Genomic DNA, 16,665 nt, shown 5'->3' with positions numbered 1-16,665 from the left:
ATAAATTTCAGAAAATCCACCTTTTGTTAAATATTCAATATTTTGTAAATTATTATATGGAATCCATTCAATTATAGTATCTGGTCTAAGTGTTTCAATTTGACATTTTTGTATTAAATTATCAATATCATTATTTCCAGATGTCCAATTTGAAAAGTTTGCTTTTAAATAATTTTGAACACAATATTCACAATATAATGTAGCTAAACATTCTTGGTTACAATTTTCACAAGTTCTTCTTGTTCCTTCATTAAGAAAAATTTTATTTTTGTCATATGTCTTATTCAGTTCTTTTATTGCATAAGTTTTTTCATCATTTGTAAGAAAATTATCAGCAAGTATAGTTTGTTTTTTAAATTCATGTTGTTTATGAATATCATCATAAATATCATAATCTATTGATGTAATTGCTCTATTAATTGCAGCATAAACTAATTCTATTCGAATATCAGACATAATGTAATTTTCTTATAAAATGTTTAAAATTGTGAAAAAAAAAATTTAAAATAATTTTGTAACTTAAAAAATCTAGGAGTGAGTTTTTCATCCGTTTTATGTATTACCAAATGTTGTGTGACTATCATGTGACTATAAATACAAAAATGAACAAACGAATTTAGTAATAATCTGCTTTTCGGCAAAATAATTTAACGCTAATCATAATTTTTCTATTTTTGGTCTAAATTTAATAATAACTTTAGTGAAATTACATTTTAAAATTTTTTAAAATTGAATTTTAATTACAAGATTTAATTTCTTAATTCTAAATTTTTTTTTTAAATAGAACAAAAAAATTTATTTCTCAATAAAACTAATCACGTAATATAATATGATAGACAAATATCATACTAGATTTTGAACGACAGAAAGGAATTCTTTTTCATAAAAATTTAATTATATAATTCGTTAGATAAAAAATTTTTATAGATGAGCCGTAACAATAAAAATAGAATGAAGCACACTGTAGACGAGCTTGTTAAATAAAGTTACTGATAGTATAGGTCAACTACTGCGGGCGTTCTTAACAAATAAACAGAATTTTCTTGTGCCTCTTTGAAGGAAAAGTATCTTACAACTATGTGACTAGTAGACTAAACTAACATTAATTATTCAAATGCACTATGGCCAAGAATATCCATATATTAATAATACTAATTTAAAGTTATTAATAAAGTTACGAAGTCCCAATTTTGATTCTATCGATACTGTGATAAAGTAATAACAGATAAGCTGGCTTTGAGCCATTCCCATCTAAATAGTAGAGTCTAGAATTTATTGCTTTAGCCTTGTAGTTTCTATAGTTATAATTGTGTATGTGATTTTAATACACTTTAAAGGATGAAATAATACACAGTGAAATTCGATAAACCGGATATTCGATAAACCGGATTTGGGCCTAAACCGGACTTTTTTGCTGGAACCAAATCACGTATATTAAAATAGGCTCGATATACCGGAGTTTACTAGTAAAAGCTCGATATTCGCTATAACGGATCAATTTTCTAACCAGCTATAGTAAAAATGATTCGATAAACCGGATCACGTGACTGGTAACCAATAAAATTTAAGTAACGTGATTCGGTAAATTTTGAATTTGGCCGGAATTATAAAAATCTTAATTCCGGCTGAAGTTAAGTGTTACTTATATATTCAATTAAAATATTTTATATTCATTTTCATGACCTCTATAACTTAAAACTAGATGAAAAAATCAAATTATAGTGTATATTAGTTTTATTAGCATGAAAATTTTTTAAAAATTCAATAATAGATTTTCAATATATCGAAATTTTTTCGCTAAACCGGATATCCCGATAAACCGGATATTTTTAGTGGAACCGATAGATCCGGTTTATCGAATTTCACTGTGTATTACTTACCCAAATATTAGTAAACGGGAATTAAATATTTTCATATTTCGTTACCAATGATGAAATAAATTGTAATTCAAATTTTAATATAGTTCATTATTAAATTATCCATACATTCCACATATTTACATGTAATTTGTTAATGATCCAATATTTTGTAATTATCATTAAATTATATATTAAAATTATTTAAATACTGCATTTTATAACAATTAACCATATCGTTAACGTTAACGGAAATATCACGTGATTGAGTGTAATTTCAGTAAGAATTATGATGGTTTCGTTCATGATCATCAGGACTAAAAATGCACGTGATAAATTGATAGAGAGCTGAAATATTTTTATACTTCTATTTTACTTATTTTATATCATTGAAAGAGTTAATTTTATTACGTTCTTTTAATGATCCTTTATACAGCAATTGAACATAATTTAACAAACAAATCATATCCACTTTGTTCAAATATAAAAATTTTAGTCATTAATTGATCCTATCGTTACGACAGTGTTATGACTTATTTATTATAAAGTGTAAACTCATTAAATTAGTATCATACTTCTCACTCCCGTATACAAAATAATTTTATTTGCAGTAGATCAAAATTTTTATGTTATCGAAAAAGTTAATTTAATGAATAACGAAGTTATATAACAATAATAATAAAAATAGCGAATTATTTAAATTACAAACTAAGAAAGAAACTTGTAAAAAATTTTACCTACTACTCTATACTTAGTGTTTAAATAATTCTAAATAAAAAGCAAAAAAAAGTAATAAAATATATTCCGTCGGATATTAAATAATTTAAAATCCATCTAAATTAATTAATTAATAAATAAATAAATGCAATAGCTATGTTTCTTGCAAAAATATAAAGAACATAATGGTGAAATACTTGCCATCCGGAATTTCGAATACATCATCTTCTTCTGAATGAAAGTTTTTATCATCATAAGTTTCATCTTCATCTATAAAAAAAAAGATATATAACGAATATTACATAATTAATCATTATTGCAATTTTACGTACCTTCAATGTTGAGATTATATTGCTTTATTTGTTGTTGTTCAACTATTTCTTTTCCGTAATTGATTTGATTATCTATAAAAATGTAAAATATGTTATATTTCAAGGAATGGGAATTCTAATCAAATACAGAATAATTATCTACTTGCCATTATTTGATTTTATTTGTAATTCATTAAATGATTTACTATCGTCTAAAAATTATTCAAAGACAAATTAATAATTATAATTGTTACAAATTAAAAATCAAACAACTATAAGTTCATATTGTTACAAAAAAAAAAATTAATATTTAAATGATTAATTACCTTTTAAAATACTACTTGCTTTGGATGTGCCAGCATAATTTTGATTACTTGAATTGTTAAAATCTTCAACTAGTAATAATAAAAAATAATTAATAATTTGCATTGTATATACTGTATCAATATATTTAATTACTTACTATTATCAGGAATATTAAAGCAATCATATGATTTACTATGAAATGCTATTAAAAATGATTTTTTTTTTTTAAAGTTAGAAAAATCATCAAATATTTCACATATTTTTATACATAGTATCCATTATTTTTACCTTCTTGTTCTTCTATTATTATTTAAATTAAAAACAATATTAATATTTTAAAAGAAAAACTATTAATTGTCAATAAATATAATAAATATTAAAATATACCTTCTGCTGCATTTTTTGGTTCAGGTAAATTTTTAAATTGATGAATTTTACTTGTAAACAGTTTACTATTTATATGTTTTGACATTGTGTTGTTTATTAGAATGTTTTTTTCTAAATTAATATTTGTTTCTTGTTGAAGTATTTCATCTGATATATTTTGATAATATTGCAGAAGTGCATAAATTTCACCTTCAAGTGTATTAATATCAGGTCTTTTTGATGGATCAGCATCCCAACATTGTTTCATTAAATTTTCATATTTTAAAGGAGTTCCTGATATTACTTTTGGTCTCATTCCATTAATAATATTCAATGCAAGTTTATAATCATTTTCATAATAATTAAAAGGAGGTTGTCCAGATGAAATTTCCCACAATAACATTCCAATACTATAAATATCAGATTTTATTGTAGTATTCTTTCCAGAAATAACTTCTGGCGCTATGTAAGGAAGATTACCATATATACTTTCTGTTGATTTATCTGCAGGTCCACAAAATCCAAGATCACTAATACGCCAATTTTGATTTAGTTCCGAATACAATATATTTCCAGAATGTAAATCTCTATGAATTGCATTTTCCCTGTGAATAACCTTGAGTGCAAGAGTTATATCATAAGCAATTTTTATTCTTTCTTTCCATAAAAGTTGATTTTGAGTTTGTTGTATATATTTTCTTAAATCTATATCCATAATATTTATTACAAGCATATAATTTCCATTTGATGAATTTTGTGTTAAACCATAACATTGAACAATTTGTGGCCATTTATTGCTTATTTTTAAGTGTGATTCTACCTATATACATAATAAAATTTTATTATTTACTAAAACTGAAAATAATAATAAAATAACATTAAATTACAAACCTCTTCAAACCATCTTTGATTTGCACTTTCAACATTTTCTAAACCTTTAAGTATTACATTTTGTCTTCCAAATCTTATTAATTTTTGTTCTTTAGAATCCCATTCTTCATATCCTCCATCAATCCAATCTGCTGTATAAATTTCAGAAAATCCACCTTTTGTTAAATATTCAATATTTTGTAAATTATTATATGGAATCCATTCAATTATTTTATCTGGTCTAAGTGTTTCAATTTGACATTTTTGTATTAAATTATCAATATCATTATTTCCAGATGTCCAATTTGAAAAGTTTGCTTTTAAATAATTTTGAACACAATATTCACAATATAATGTAGCTAAACATTCTTGGTTACAATTTTCACAAGTTCTTCTTGTTCCTTCATTATAAAAAATTTTATTTTTGTCATATGTCTTATTCAAATTTTTTATTGCATAAGTTTTTTCATCATTTGTAAGAGAATTATTAGCAAGTATAGTTTGTTTTTTAAATTCATGTTGTTTATGAAAATCATCATAAATATTATAATCTATTGATGTAATTGCTCTATTAATTGCAGCATTAACTAATTCATATCGTATATCAGACATAATGTAATTTTCTTATAAAATGTTTAAAATCGTGAAAAAAAAAATTTTAAAAAAATTTAGGAGCGGAGTTTTTCATCCGTTTTATGTATTACCAAATGTTGTGTGACTATCATGTGACTATATGTTCAACGAATTTAGTAAGATAGCCTTAACCTAAATTTAATTGGTTTGTAATGTGGCACAGCAAATTAACTGAGTACTAGAAAATTTTTGTACTTAAATAATTAATAATTTTCTTGATTTTTATTCAAAGCATAAGAACATTCATCTTAAAACGATTATAGCTTTTAATCAAAAAAAATAAATAAATAAATGGCAAAAAACATTTATTTTAAATATTTCTTATGATTATTCTTATTATTTAATACATTTATTGTTAGTTTTTTTTTAATATAATACTTTTATTTGATTTTTCGCGATATTCGTGTACATAATATTTTATCAAAGAACATTTATTTTTATTTTATATTAATTTATTACCATAGAAATATTTCACAATGATAAAAAAAAATAATCGAATTTTTTTATGACAGAGAAGTGACGTAAAAATAAACTAAACAAAATTATTGAATGAAATGTTTATTAAATGGTATACAAACAGTATAAAGAATTATTTTATTCTTTTCTTTGCAAATACTACTAAGCTTGTATCAAAAGAGTATATTAAAATTTATAATCTTGAACGGCTATAGTTTATTAAATAAAAGGAAGAAAGATAAAATTAATTTAAAATGAATAGCTTTATGAAAATTTTTGTGAATTTGAATATTCAAACCTATTATTTTAAATAATTTTATTTCTTCCAACATTCTAACGGTTCAATTAACCTGAACTAGCTAAAAATTCTTTAATATCTAATGTTTATTACATGATATTATCTATTGTACATAATCAGTAAACATTCTTAGATCTTGTGATTATATCTGATATTATTAAATCTTCGTTAATGATTAAACTAATTTATCGCACGGCCTTATAGGTGCTAATTTTTATTTGATCGATATTTCCATTATCGTACAATATTGATATCAGGCAATAATCAATACAAATAAATACGACACCGTACAATGTTAAATAGCTATTGGATGGAGAATAGAAATATCGATCTTCGACAGACATCATCCAATAATTGCCGGTCATTAGTTAGGAATACTGTGGTGACCAATAGGAATTGGATGTTTCATAAAAATATTGGAAAATCGAACAACAGTAACTATAAATTATAATATGAGCGGGCTAAGCACTGCTGTATATATACAGAGGCAAGTAACGTCAGCCAGTATCGCCAGTATCTAAAAAAACTAAGTTAATAAAATCTCGGTAGGAATTATCACAAAAGAAAATTTGTTCGTAAACTCAAATATAAATTTCTGCATATTTATTAACATTTTAAATTTGGATTTTAAAATGTCAAGATTTATTTATTTCTCATTTAAATTTTGTTAAACACGTGAAATTGCATAAATATAATAAATATAATAAATATAGCAAAGTAAAATTAAGAAATTTGTTGTAGAACTTCAGATAAACAATATGATCCTTGAATTTAACGAAAAGAATTATATACATTATTTATCCAACATAAGTGTTTTATTTCAAAATTTTTTATGATATAAAATTAAAAGGTTTTTAAGTAATTAAGTTTCTTTGGCTAACCGGGAACTAACTACTTTTAGCACCTAGTTATTTCATAAAATAAATTAGAACTAATTACATTTTGGTTTATAAATACAATCATCCGAATTACACAAAAAAAAATCAGGATTATATCCAGATCGATCTCGCATACATATAAATTTTTTGACTGCGGACCAAATAAAAATCTAATCTTGAAATTTGATTAATTATTAAATAATTTAGTATTTTTCATTTTAGCTTCTGGAACGTTATTTTCATGTATAATATTTTTCTCTATAAAATTAAAAATAAAAGTAGGGAAAATATGAATGTGTTAATATTATTGTAAAATTTAGAATTGACTTTATCAACATTACAAAACTCATGATCTAGGATATTGGGGAAACATATATACCTGGTATCAGGATTTAATACATACCAAGTCTATTTCATAGAATTTATAGCTTTTAAAATAAACTTCGCGACAATTCATTTTTCAGGACTCCGAGCAATATATAAATAATTATAGATTTCTCTTCAGGGCCAGAATTACATAATGCCACCGGACTTACCTAAAAAAGGAAAATCAACACGTTAGTTTGGTACAAACTCTGTATTGTTACCTCTTCCGGGGTCCTCTTTAATCTTTATTCATAGCTTTATTAATAATGAAATTCATTTGTAAATAAGCTTCATGGAATTGTATTTAATATAAAATTTAATAAATTAGTAATTGGTTCCACAAAATTCTTATACATAATGTCAGCCAGAATTTATCTGATGCTTGCTGGTATTATCTAAGTCCCAGCCCTGAAAAAATGCATGTCCTATAGTAATGGTAAATTTGGCGTATAATAATTAGCAATTAAATAAGGTTCACTGGATAAAATTAAAGAGCTACGCAAAAAAAAATTCAATAAAAAATTCATCCAGATTTTGACTAAAAACGTAAAATTTTGTAAGAGAATGGAAGTTTTTGTAATATAAAATTAAATGATTTTAAATTATTTGAAAGGATATTATGCAAAATTTTATAGATGAAATAAATGAATTTTATTTTATTTTATTTTTTGGTACGATTTCATAGAGATACTAATTTACTTTAACTGCAGAATAATAGAAGTTAGGACTTAGGATATAGCGTAATGAGTTATCCACAGCTAATACTTCCAGGTATTAGATTTACCGTAGTAACACCACCAATTTTATAATTAAAATTTCACCCCACGTGACCGGTGACATTTAAGGGGTTGTGAAAAATAATTTTGGAAGGCAAAAAAACCGTCCCTCGGATAAATATAAACAGTGAAAACGCGGTGGGGTGTGATGCCGGTGATGAATATTATTAGGTCACGTGGAGTGAAAAATTTAGTGGTGTTACTGTGGAAGTGCAGGTCTTAGTATGTAATCATGTGATTATAAACGGAGTATACTTTATTTATCGTTATATACAGATGGCATCGGATCTATCAACCTCAAAAAAGTGATCAACACCAAAAGTAGAAAATTCTACTGGATCTTTAGTTCTCGGTGGACATACATCAATTGTGATTAAAATTTTATGATTTCTACATTTGGTAAATACAGTATTATTTCGTAAATTTACATAATAATAAGGTTAGTAATTAACTTTTTGAATTATTTGGGAGAAATTACTGTACAAAAATTATATTATTAATAAAATTTGATAAACAAATAATTATAACTAGGTTGGTTTGTTTATTTTTTTTTACTTAAAAATTTATATATATTCATCTAAGTAATAGAGCTACTGTAGTCATATGAGTTGATTATTTTAATTTACTAATTTCATATGCAGTACGTGATTTAATAAGATAAAAAAAACTATTGGTAACTTACATGTCCAAAATATTGGTAAATGTCAATTACTTTCATAATAAATTATAATAAATTTTCATATTTCATTACGATAAATAATGATAAAAGACAATAATTTGTAATTTAAATTTTAACAGTAATATGTTTTTCAATTGATAATTCGTAACGACAATATCACGTGGTTGGAATATATAGTAATTTTTCAGCTCGCATTATGATGGTTTCATTCTGGCATTAATTTGATCGATTATTAATTTGTTCATTATATTAACTAATTATAAATTTTGTTGAAATATATTAATGAATTTGTAATTTAATAAGAGTATACATTTTTTATTGATGTTATTATGTTTTGATGATAGAGATCATGTTTATTATATATATAAAATTATATGCATACAAGAAAAAAACAAAACATGTTATTCAATATTTTATATTTATCCAACTTGAAATACTTCATAATCTTCAATATTAAAAATTCCAGGTGAAATAATATTTCTTCCATAATCTATGTGAGTAATTATGTATTAGCTAATATTTGAAGATCATAATTTATAACTAAAACCAAGTTTTATCATTCTTTGAATCAATAAATTGCATAGTTAATATTTCTGGCTCTACTTAAAAAATGGGTCTTTAATTGATTTAAATGAAAAAAAAAAAAATAAAACTATCATATGTTAAAAGATATTTATTAGATCCACCTCAATGTAACCTTCAATAATAATTCCATCTTTGCTTTTTTATAAAAATTCTTGGTCGTAAAATTTTTGTACTTATTGGAATTCTTGAATCTATAAAATGTAAATTAATTTCTTTTTTAAGTTTATTAGGTAAAAGTGCAGATAATGGATGTACTTTTTCATAATAATCATCTGGTGAAATTTGAAAGAATCTAATATATGGAATAAATTTTTGAATTGTATTCTTAATAATTTCAATTTCCTTAGATTTCCAGTTAGATGTATGAGAACTAATAGTTGGATTTTTTGCAATAGCCCATTTTATTAAATTATTCCAAATATCAATTTCTTTCATTTGAAAATAATCATTTTTAATAAGTGAAATTAAAGAATCATCTGATAATTTTAAAAATAAATTATAATCATCATAATCATTAAAAAATTCCAATGTATATTCAATAATATAATTAATAATATTATTATAATTTCTTTGATTACAAGGAATCATCTTAAGAGTATTAAATAATAAAATAATATTTTCCTTAGATAATTCATTAATATGTATTTGAATATAATCAATTAATTCATTATTTAATCCAATTTCATCTGCTGCAATAAGTAATTCATTCAATTTATCATCTTTATCTCTATTTATATCTAATAAAGATATGGTTCCAGTATAAATGAAATTTAAAATAATTCTAAAGATATCAGGTTTAATATTTGGCTTTTTAAATATAAAAATATTTCCTTCTTTTTTTGCCCAATATGATGATAAAGCTGTATTAAAATAAGTTGATCTAATACGTAATATATTAGAATGTGCTTTAAAAATTTCTGAATTAGATCCTTCACCAATTTGAATATTTACATCACAATCATCAGCACAATTATTTAAATTTTGAAATGTGTTGGCTTTATTAAACATGGTGTAATTTTAGTTTTTTATGCAACTCGTTGCTAAAAAGATTAAAGAATCGTAATACGGGATAAATATTATATATATACAGTATATATATACATCGTATACATTATGATTAAAGATTACTAAAAGTACTAAATCAATATCATATTTTATCAAAGCTGATCAATATAAAGTCAAAATTGCTTTCCAAAATCTGATTGATCAGTCATAACCTTAAACTCAGAATTCCTTAAAACCCTGAACTCTTAATACCCAGGAAATTTTCGCTATAACATTTGATCCAATGATTTGATTAAGATTTTTATTTTTTTATGGATTTGTCTCAATGAGACAAATCAAATGATATATACTTTAATCAATATTAACCGAGATATGATGATTTTAGTGTTTTCTTTAAATTACAGAAATATTGTTTGGTTATACATCAAGTTTGTAAGGTTATATTACGTAATACTATCTTCAGCTTGCACTATGGTTATTTTGCAATAATTTAACCAACTATAAATTTGATTGAATTCTAAATTCAATATGATATTGAAAATTTGTTCTTTTGCTTATTAACTTCATATTCAAAAGATTAACATTATTATATCTTTTTGATAAATCCTTCACAGATTTAAAAAGTTCAATGATTAATCAGTACATTAAGAACAATCTATATGGTTAAATAACAACCTCACTTAAGTAATATGAAATTTAATTGTTGCTTTTCCAATTTATTTATTGTAAACTCAAATAACTTTTACTACATATATTAATCTGCATAACAATAATTGAGATATATAAATTATTAAAATTAATATCATAAATCATTACATTTTAATATACTACTTAATGAATAAGTCTGTACAAAAACAATGAATTATTCAAATTAAAAACTAAAATTTTATAAAAAAATTTTATCTAGTACTCCATAACTTAATGCTTGAATAATTCTAAATAAGAAAAAAAGTAACAAAATAATATACTATTGATTAATAAATAAAGTGCAGCCAAATAAATATGTTTCTTAAAATATATAAATGTATATACTAATATATAGTAATGTTAAAATACTTGTCATCTGGGAATTTTTAATTCATCTTACTTCTTTGAATGAAAGTTTAATCGTCTTAAACTTTGTCTTCATCTATAAAATTAATAAAAAAAAGTGAAAGATAAAATAAATATTATATTAATTAATTACAATTGCTACTATTAATTTTGACACTATATTTTAATATCATATTCCAAGATATGAAATTATAATCAAAATAGAATGATTTATTTATATACCTTCATTTGGATTTATTTGTAATATATTAAATGATTTGAATAATTCTTCACTATTATCTGATGAAGAAAATAAATCAGAAAATCAAGTGGCCATATATTAATACTAATAGAAAAAAATTTAAATGATTAATTACCTTTTAAATAATGTCACTTTCTTTGGACGTGTTATCATATTTGAATTGTTTAAATCATCAACTAAAAATAAAAATTAATTAATAATCTGTTATTATATGAATTCATATGATTTTAATAAATACTTACTGTGATATTAGAAGCAATTATATGATTTACTATGTAATACTGTTGAAAATAAATTTTTACTAAAAAGGTAAAAGAAATAATCAAACATTTCATACATTTTTTAATACATATCCATTATTTTTACCTTCTAATTCTTTTATTATTATCCAAATAAAAAAAAAAATATTAATCAGACATAATACAATTTTCTCGCAATAATTTTAAACTGGACAGAAAAAAGTGATTAAATTTTTTTAAAAAAAAAGTTGAGAACGGAGTGTTTGTCCGATTTAAATGTTCGGTTTGTGTGACTATAAATAAAAAAGTAAATTTATATGATCTGATAAATATTAGCGTGGTAATTTTTTTATTTTTATTATCCATGTGAACACGATTACAATATTAGCGTGGTAATATTAGCTAATTTATTCATTAGGACAAAGTTTAAAATCACGTGATAAAGGTTGCGCAAATTTAACTGATCTTAGGTTCCAAAAATATCGAATACTAGCAGTTAATTCTTAACCATGTAATATTTCTCTGTAAAATCATTTCAGTATGAATTCTTAATTTGTATTAATTATACTTTATTAATTGTTCACTTATTTAATGTATACAGCCCAATTTAAATATGTATAAAAATTGTTAATTTAAAATATCCTCAAATTCATCGGAATCCTAAAGCGTCAAATGAGTTTCTAATAAAATCGTGCATGTGACCTTCAGTTCCTTTGGTTTTACTATCATAAAAATCATAACATACTTAATTTACAATGACAGTCAAACGTTTGGATAGTATTGAATGTTTATTTTTTATTATGTAATGATCTTTATTGTGGAATAAAATCGAGATATTCACTTTCAATACATTACTACATGATAATAATTATAGCCAAGTAATAAAATACTACAAACTATTTTCTTATAAACTAAGGATTATATCAACTAGTATTATATAGTTATTGGGTAAGAAGTATTCAATATGAAGATTTATGACCGTCGATGTTAAATGATTGGCCGTTATTGTGCCACGTAGTGGCACAATGGCCAATCATATAATGTTGATGGTCAAAATGGTAATATTGAATACTTCTTACCTAATAATGATTTTATTGTGGCAGACCACCAAGATCATGTTTTAAAAGTTTATTTAAACTTTCTTTTAAATTTCAATTTTTACGCGTCTTTTTCTTTACGCGTTTAAAAGTTTATTTAAACTTTCTTTTAAATCCACTCATTTGTACACATTTTTTCTTTACGCGTTTTTTCTTTTACACATTCTTTTTTATATACACTTTTTAAATACCCTACTTTTTCTTTACACATTTTTTTCTTTCAACCTATTCTATTATTTATTTTAATAATGAAGGAAAAAACTAACAAAAATAAAATAAATAATGATAAAGTATGTTGTTATTATTACCAAAATATTGTTATATTAATTTGCTAATACAATATTTTCTATTCAAGTTTTATTTACCTACAGAAGACGAAATAAATTTTTTCAAAAAGAAGTCAAGAGTAGTAAATACAGATAAATCCACAGCAAATTGGGTTCACCAATTTGAAAACTTTCGTGAAAAAGCTGGATTTACTGGTAAAAGCATAGATATTACTGATAGAAAGGAATTAGAAAGTCAAATCTGTAGTTTCGTAACAGTTATGAAGACTAATTCTGGTGAAGAATACAAGGCTAGATCTATCCTCAGTGCTATACATGCATTAAACCGACATTTAAATGATTTATCATCACTATCTCCAATGGATTTTACTTCAAGAAAACAATTTCCAATATTATATGATGTATTAGATGGCAAAATGAAACATGTAGCAGAACAAGGAAAGGCCAATGTTCAAGGAGCTGATGGTCTTTCTGTTGAAGAATGTAAAAAAATACTGTATTCACCAGTATTAAACATTGACACACCCACTGGATTGTTAAAAAAAGTCTTTTTTTTAAATGCATTATTCTTAGCTCTTAGAGGTGGTGAGCACTATTCATTACAATATTCTCATTTTAAGTTTAGAGCTGATGGTCAGGGTTTTGATGTAAATATTCCTCGAAGTAAAACAAATCAAAGGGGTATTAATGGCTCATTAAATGATGAAAAATTAAGAATTCTATATCATCCAATGATAATGGAAACTTATAACAAATATTTTTCTAAAAGACCAGGTAATGCCGATAAAGAATTCTATTTAAGAGAATATGTGTCTGAAGATGGTGAGTTCAATGTACTTTATCATTTTATGCTATTTTTTTCAGTAATATGACATTTATTAGTTAACTTATTTATTTATTTATAGATTATATTATTTATAATCGTTGGTTTCAAAAGTTTCATGTTGGTGAAAAGCGATTAAAAAATTTTTTACATGAAATTGTAATAGAATGTGGTATTGATATTGGCAATCGAAAGATCAGCAACCATAGCGCCCGAAAAAGTTTAGTAGGAATATTGAAAGAACTTGGTACTAGTGACAATGAAGTTATGGCAATTACCCGGCATAAATCAAATTCAGGATTTACTAGCTATGAAAGAACTAAAGAAAAAATGCAGAATGTTAGTTTAAACAACTTAATGAACGTTCTTATAGATAATGATCAAATGGAAGGCTCGGGTGAGTTTTAATTTTAATTTTTAAATTGATTTTCAATATACTAATTATACAATATGGAATTTTAGATGTTTTAGAACCTTTGCCACATTTTTCAATGCCAGATAAGCAAGCATTAACACCAATTGAACTTAAATCAACTTTTACTAGTGCACGCGAAATTTTTAAAGGTAATTTATTAATAGTTTGTTTTATTTTATTTTATTTTATTGATTTCTATTAATAAAATTAGCTGAAATCAATCAAGAAAGCCGAATTCCATTTTCTAACAAATCCAACAAATTGACAATAAATGAAACTGAAACTTTACAGGATATTTTTAAAGGAAACGGATCAATTTTCAATAATTGTACATTTGTATTCAATAGATAATACTAATATAGTTTAAGTAACAGTTTTTCAAATTGCTGTACAGTATTAAGCTAAACTAATGTAAATGATATTTGGTAAATGACGTAATGCGTTAGCAATATTGAGCGGAAATTAAATAACATGATCCTATAGGGATGCCCAATAAAGTAACTTATACAGTAATTAATTTAACATCAGCAATTATAATTGGTATTTCGCAATTATTATTAAGATGTCATTATAGAATGTATGAAAAAGCTTGTCACTTTTCTAATGTTAAATTTGTTAAAAAATATTTAATGCGGTTGGCAGGTAAAAATACATTTATAAAATATTATGAAACAATTTATTTTCAAAATAGTAAAATTTAAAAATTCTACAAAATTGCTGTTAAATAAATACAATAAAAATGGATGGGACTATTATCTTTTTGTTTAGTATACATGGAAAATTTAACTTTAGCTTTGAGATAGACGTAAAAAATTTGTTTGTTTGAAATATGTAATTCATGTAATTCATGTAATTCATAAAGGCAATGATCAGAATCCCGTTACAATATAAACCTGACGTTCACAAATTCTTGACAAATCGTAATCCCAAAAATTCAAAATCCCAAACGCTCATTATATATTCCGACACTTAATTCTCATGAATATAAAAATTTTAAAAAATGATTTATTAAAATTTAGTCTGGTATATTAAAAATAATTATAGCAAAAAAATTACATTTTAATATAAATCATAAAATTGAAATTTATTTTTTCTAACTAATAACACAAATATTAATTCATAAAATTTTGCAAAGTAGTATTAAAATTATTAAATATTAATAATATTATTAATTTTTAAAATAAAAAAATTAATTTCTTGCGAAATATTTTAAAAATCTTTACATACTATTAACAAAAATATTTAATTGTTACCTGTTACTTAATTTTGCAACGTATTAATAAAAAAAAAATATTTTAAAAACATTTAATTCTTGCGAAACATTATAAAAATATTACATATTAATAAAAATATTACTGTTATCGAAGTATTACAAATTATTACATCTAAAAAAAAAGAAAAAAATAATGATGTAAAATTTAAAAAAAAAAGATAATAAAGTGTCGGAAAATGTGGACCCGAGATTATGATTTGTAAACGTTCGAATAATCATGTAAATCCTTCCTTTTATGGATAATTACAGATAACTCTAGTCAGGAAATTATTTCCTTTTTTAGATACTGGATGGCATCATTATAATTCCGGCCCTGAAAAGAGAGGCTTAGAGCTAGTAATTTTTTTTGCCTGCGCCTTACCTACGTGAGATTCGGGTTGTATTACAGTATTATAGTGGGATTCTGATCGTTTGGATTTTGAATGGTTTTCGTACATGTTGTTCAGCAATCCAAATTCCAATTACGTGTTTTAAAATTATTCATTTGCTACTATTAAATCTATTTAAATTAATTTATATTCAAGTATTTTAATGTATGAAATTCTTTACTTTTGTTCAGATAATTTTTTGAAACAAAATTTCTTGCAATCAAAAAAGCAAATATAACTTGCCTATATAATTAAGAAAATTTGGTTACGTTTAAAAAAATCATGAATTGCGTAATGTGTGATGCGTCTGCGCCTGATCTATTATTCCGTATTTATAGTATAGTTTTTCTATATTACTATGGTTAAAGTAATTTAATCTTAAAAATATAAAAATATGTAAAATATGTAAAATAATTATGTTAATTATTAAGCCTTATTCATATTATTTTATTTTTATTTTTTTGTAGAAATTGAAGAAAAAAAAAACCAAGTGTAAATATGCATTTTAGCGTAAACATAGCTACGTGATTATTAACTATGATTTTTATGTAACCTATGGGCATCTTGAAGGTATTTATCTTCGAAATTTTTATTATTTTTTTTCATTTAAATTTTTTTTTTTTTGAAGGCTTGTTGATGAATTTTTAAGTTTGCATGACTTCCTTTTTAAATTTTTCCTGATTAATATCAATTTTTTAACGTAATTTACTTTTTTATTGTAATTTAGTATTCTTTTTTATTATTTTTAAAATTGATTTTATTTTATT

The 16,665-nt window shown here is 23.5% G+C and overlaps 2 protein-coding genes across 2 annotated transcripts; both read right to left on the bottom strand.

The window, feature by feature from the left end:
* Nucleotides 1–2,679: 2,679 nt before the first annotated feature.
* Nucleotides 2,680–3,824, bottom strand: OCT59_025866 (uncharacterized protein; the record flags this gene model as incomplete). Its single annotated transcript, XM_066142776.1, has 8 exons — nt 2,680–2,690; nt 2,775–2,843; nt 2,906–2,977; nt 3,052–3,096; nt 3,211–3,279; nt 3,348–3,392; nt 3,479–3,490; nt 3,767–3,824. The coding sequence occupies 8 exons, from the start codon at nt 3,822–3,824 to the stop codon at nt 2,680–2,682; spliced, it is 381 nt and encodes a 126-aa protein (XP_065992355.1).
* Nucleotides 3,825–9,211: 5,387 nt separating this feature from the next.
* OCT59_025865 (uncharacterized protein) lies at nt 9,212–10,105 on the bottom strand (the record flags this gene model as incomplete). Its single annotated transcript, XM_025325497.1, has 1 exon — nt 9,212–10,105. The coding sequence occupies one exon, from the start codon at nt 10,103–10,105 to the stop codon at nt 9,212–9,214; it is 894 nt and encodes a 297-aa protein (XP_025180992.1).
* Between the last annotated feature and the right edge of the window lie 6,560 nt (nt 10,106–16,665).

This window comes from Rhizophagus irregularis, chromosome 6, assembly GCF_026210795.1.
Source record: "Rhizophagus irregularis chromosome 6, complete sequence".
In the NCBI taxonomy this organism is placed as follows: Eukaryota; Fungi; Glomeromycota; class Glomeromycetes; order Glomerales; family Glomeraceae; genus Rhizophagus; species Rhizophagus irregularis.
This window is presented reverse-complemented; position numbering and strand designations above follow the sequence as displayed.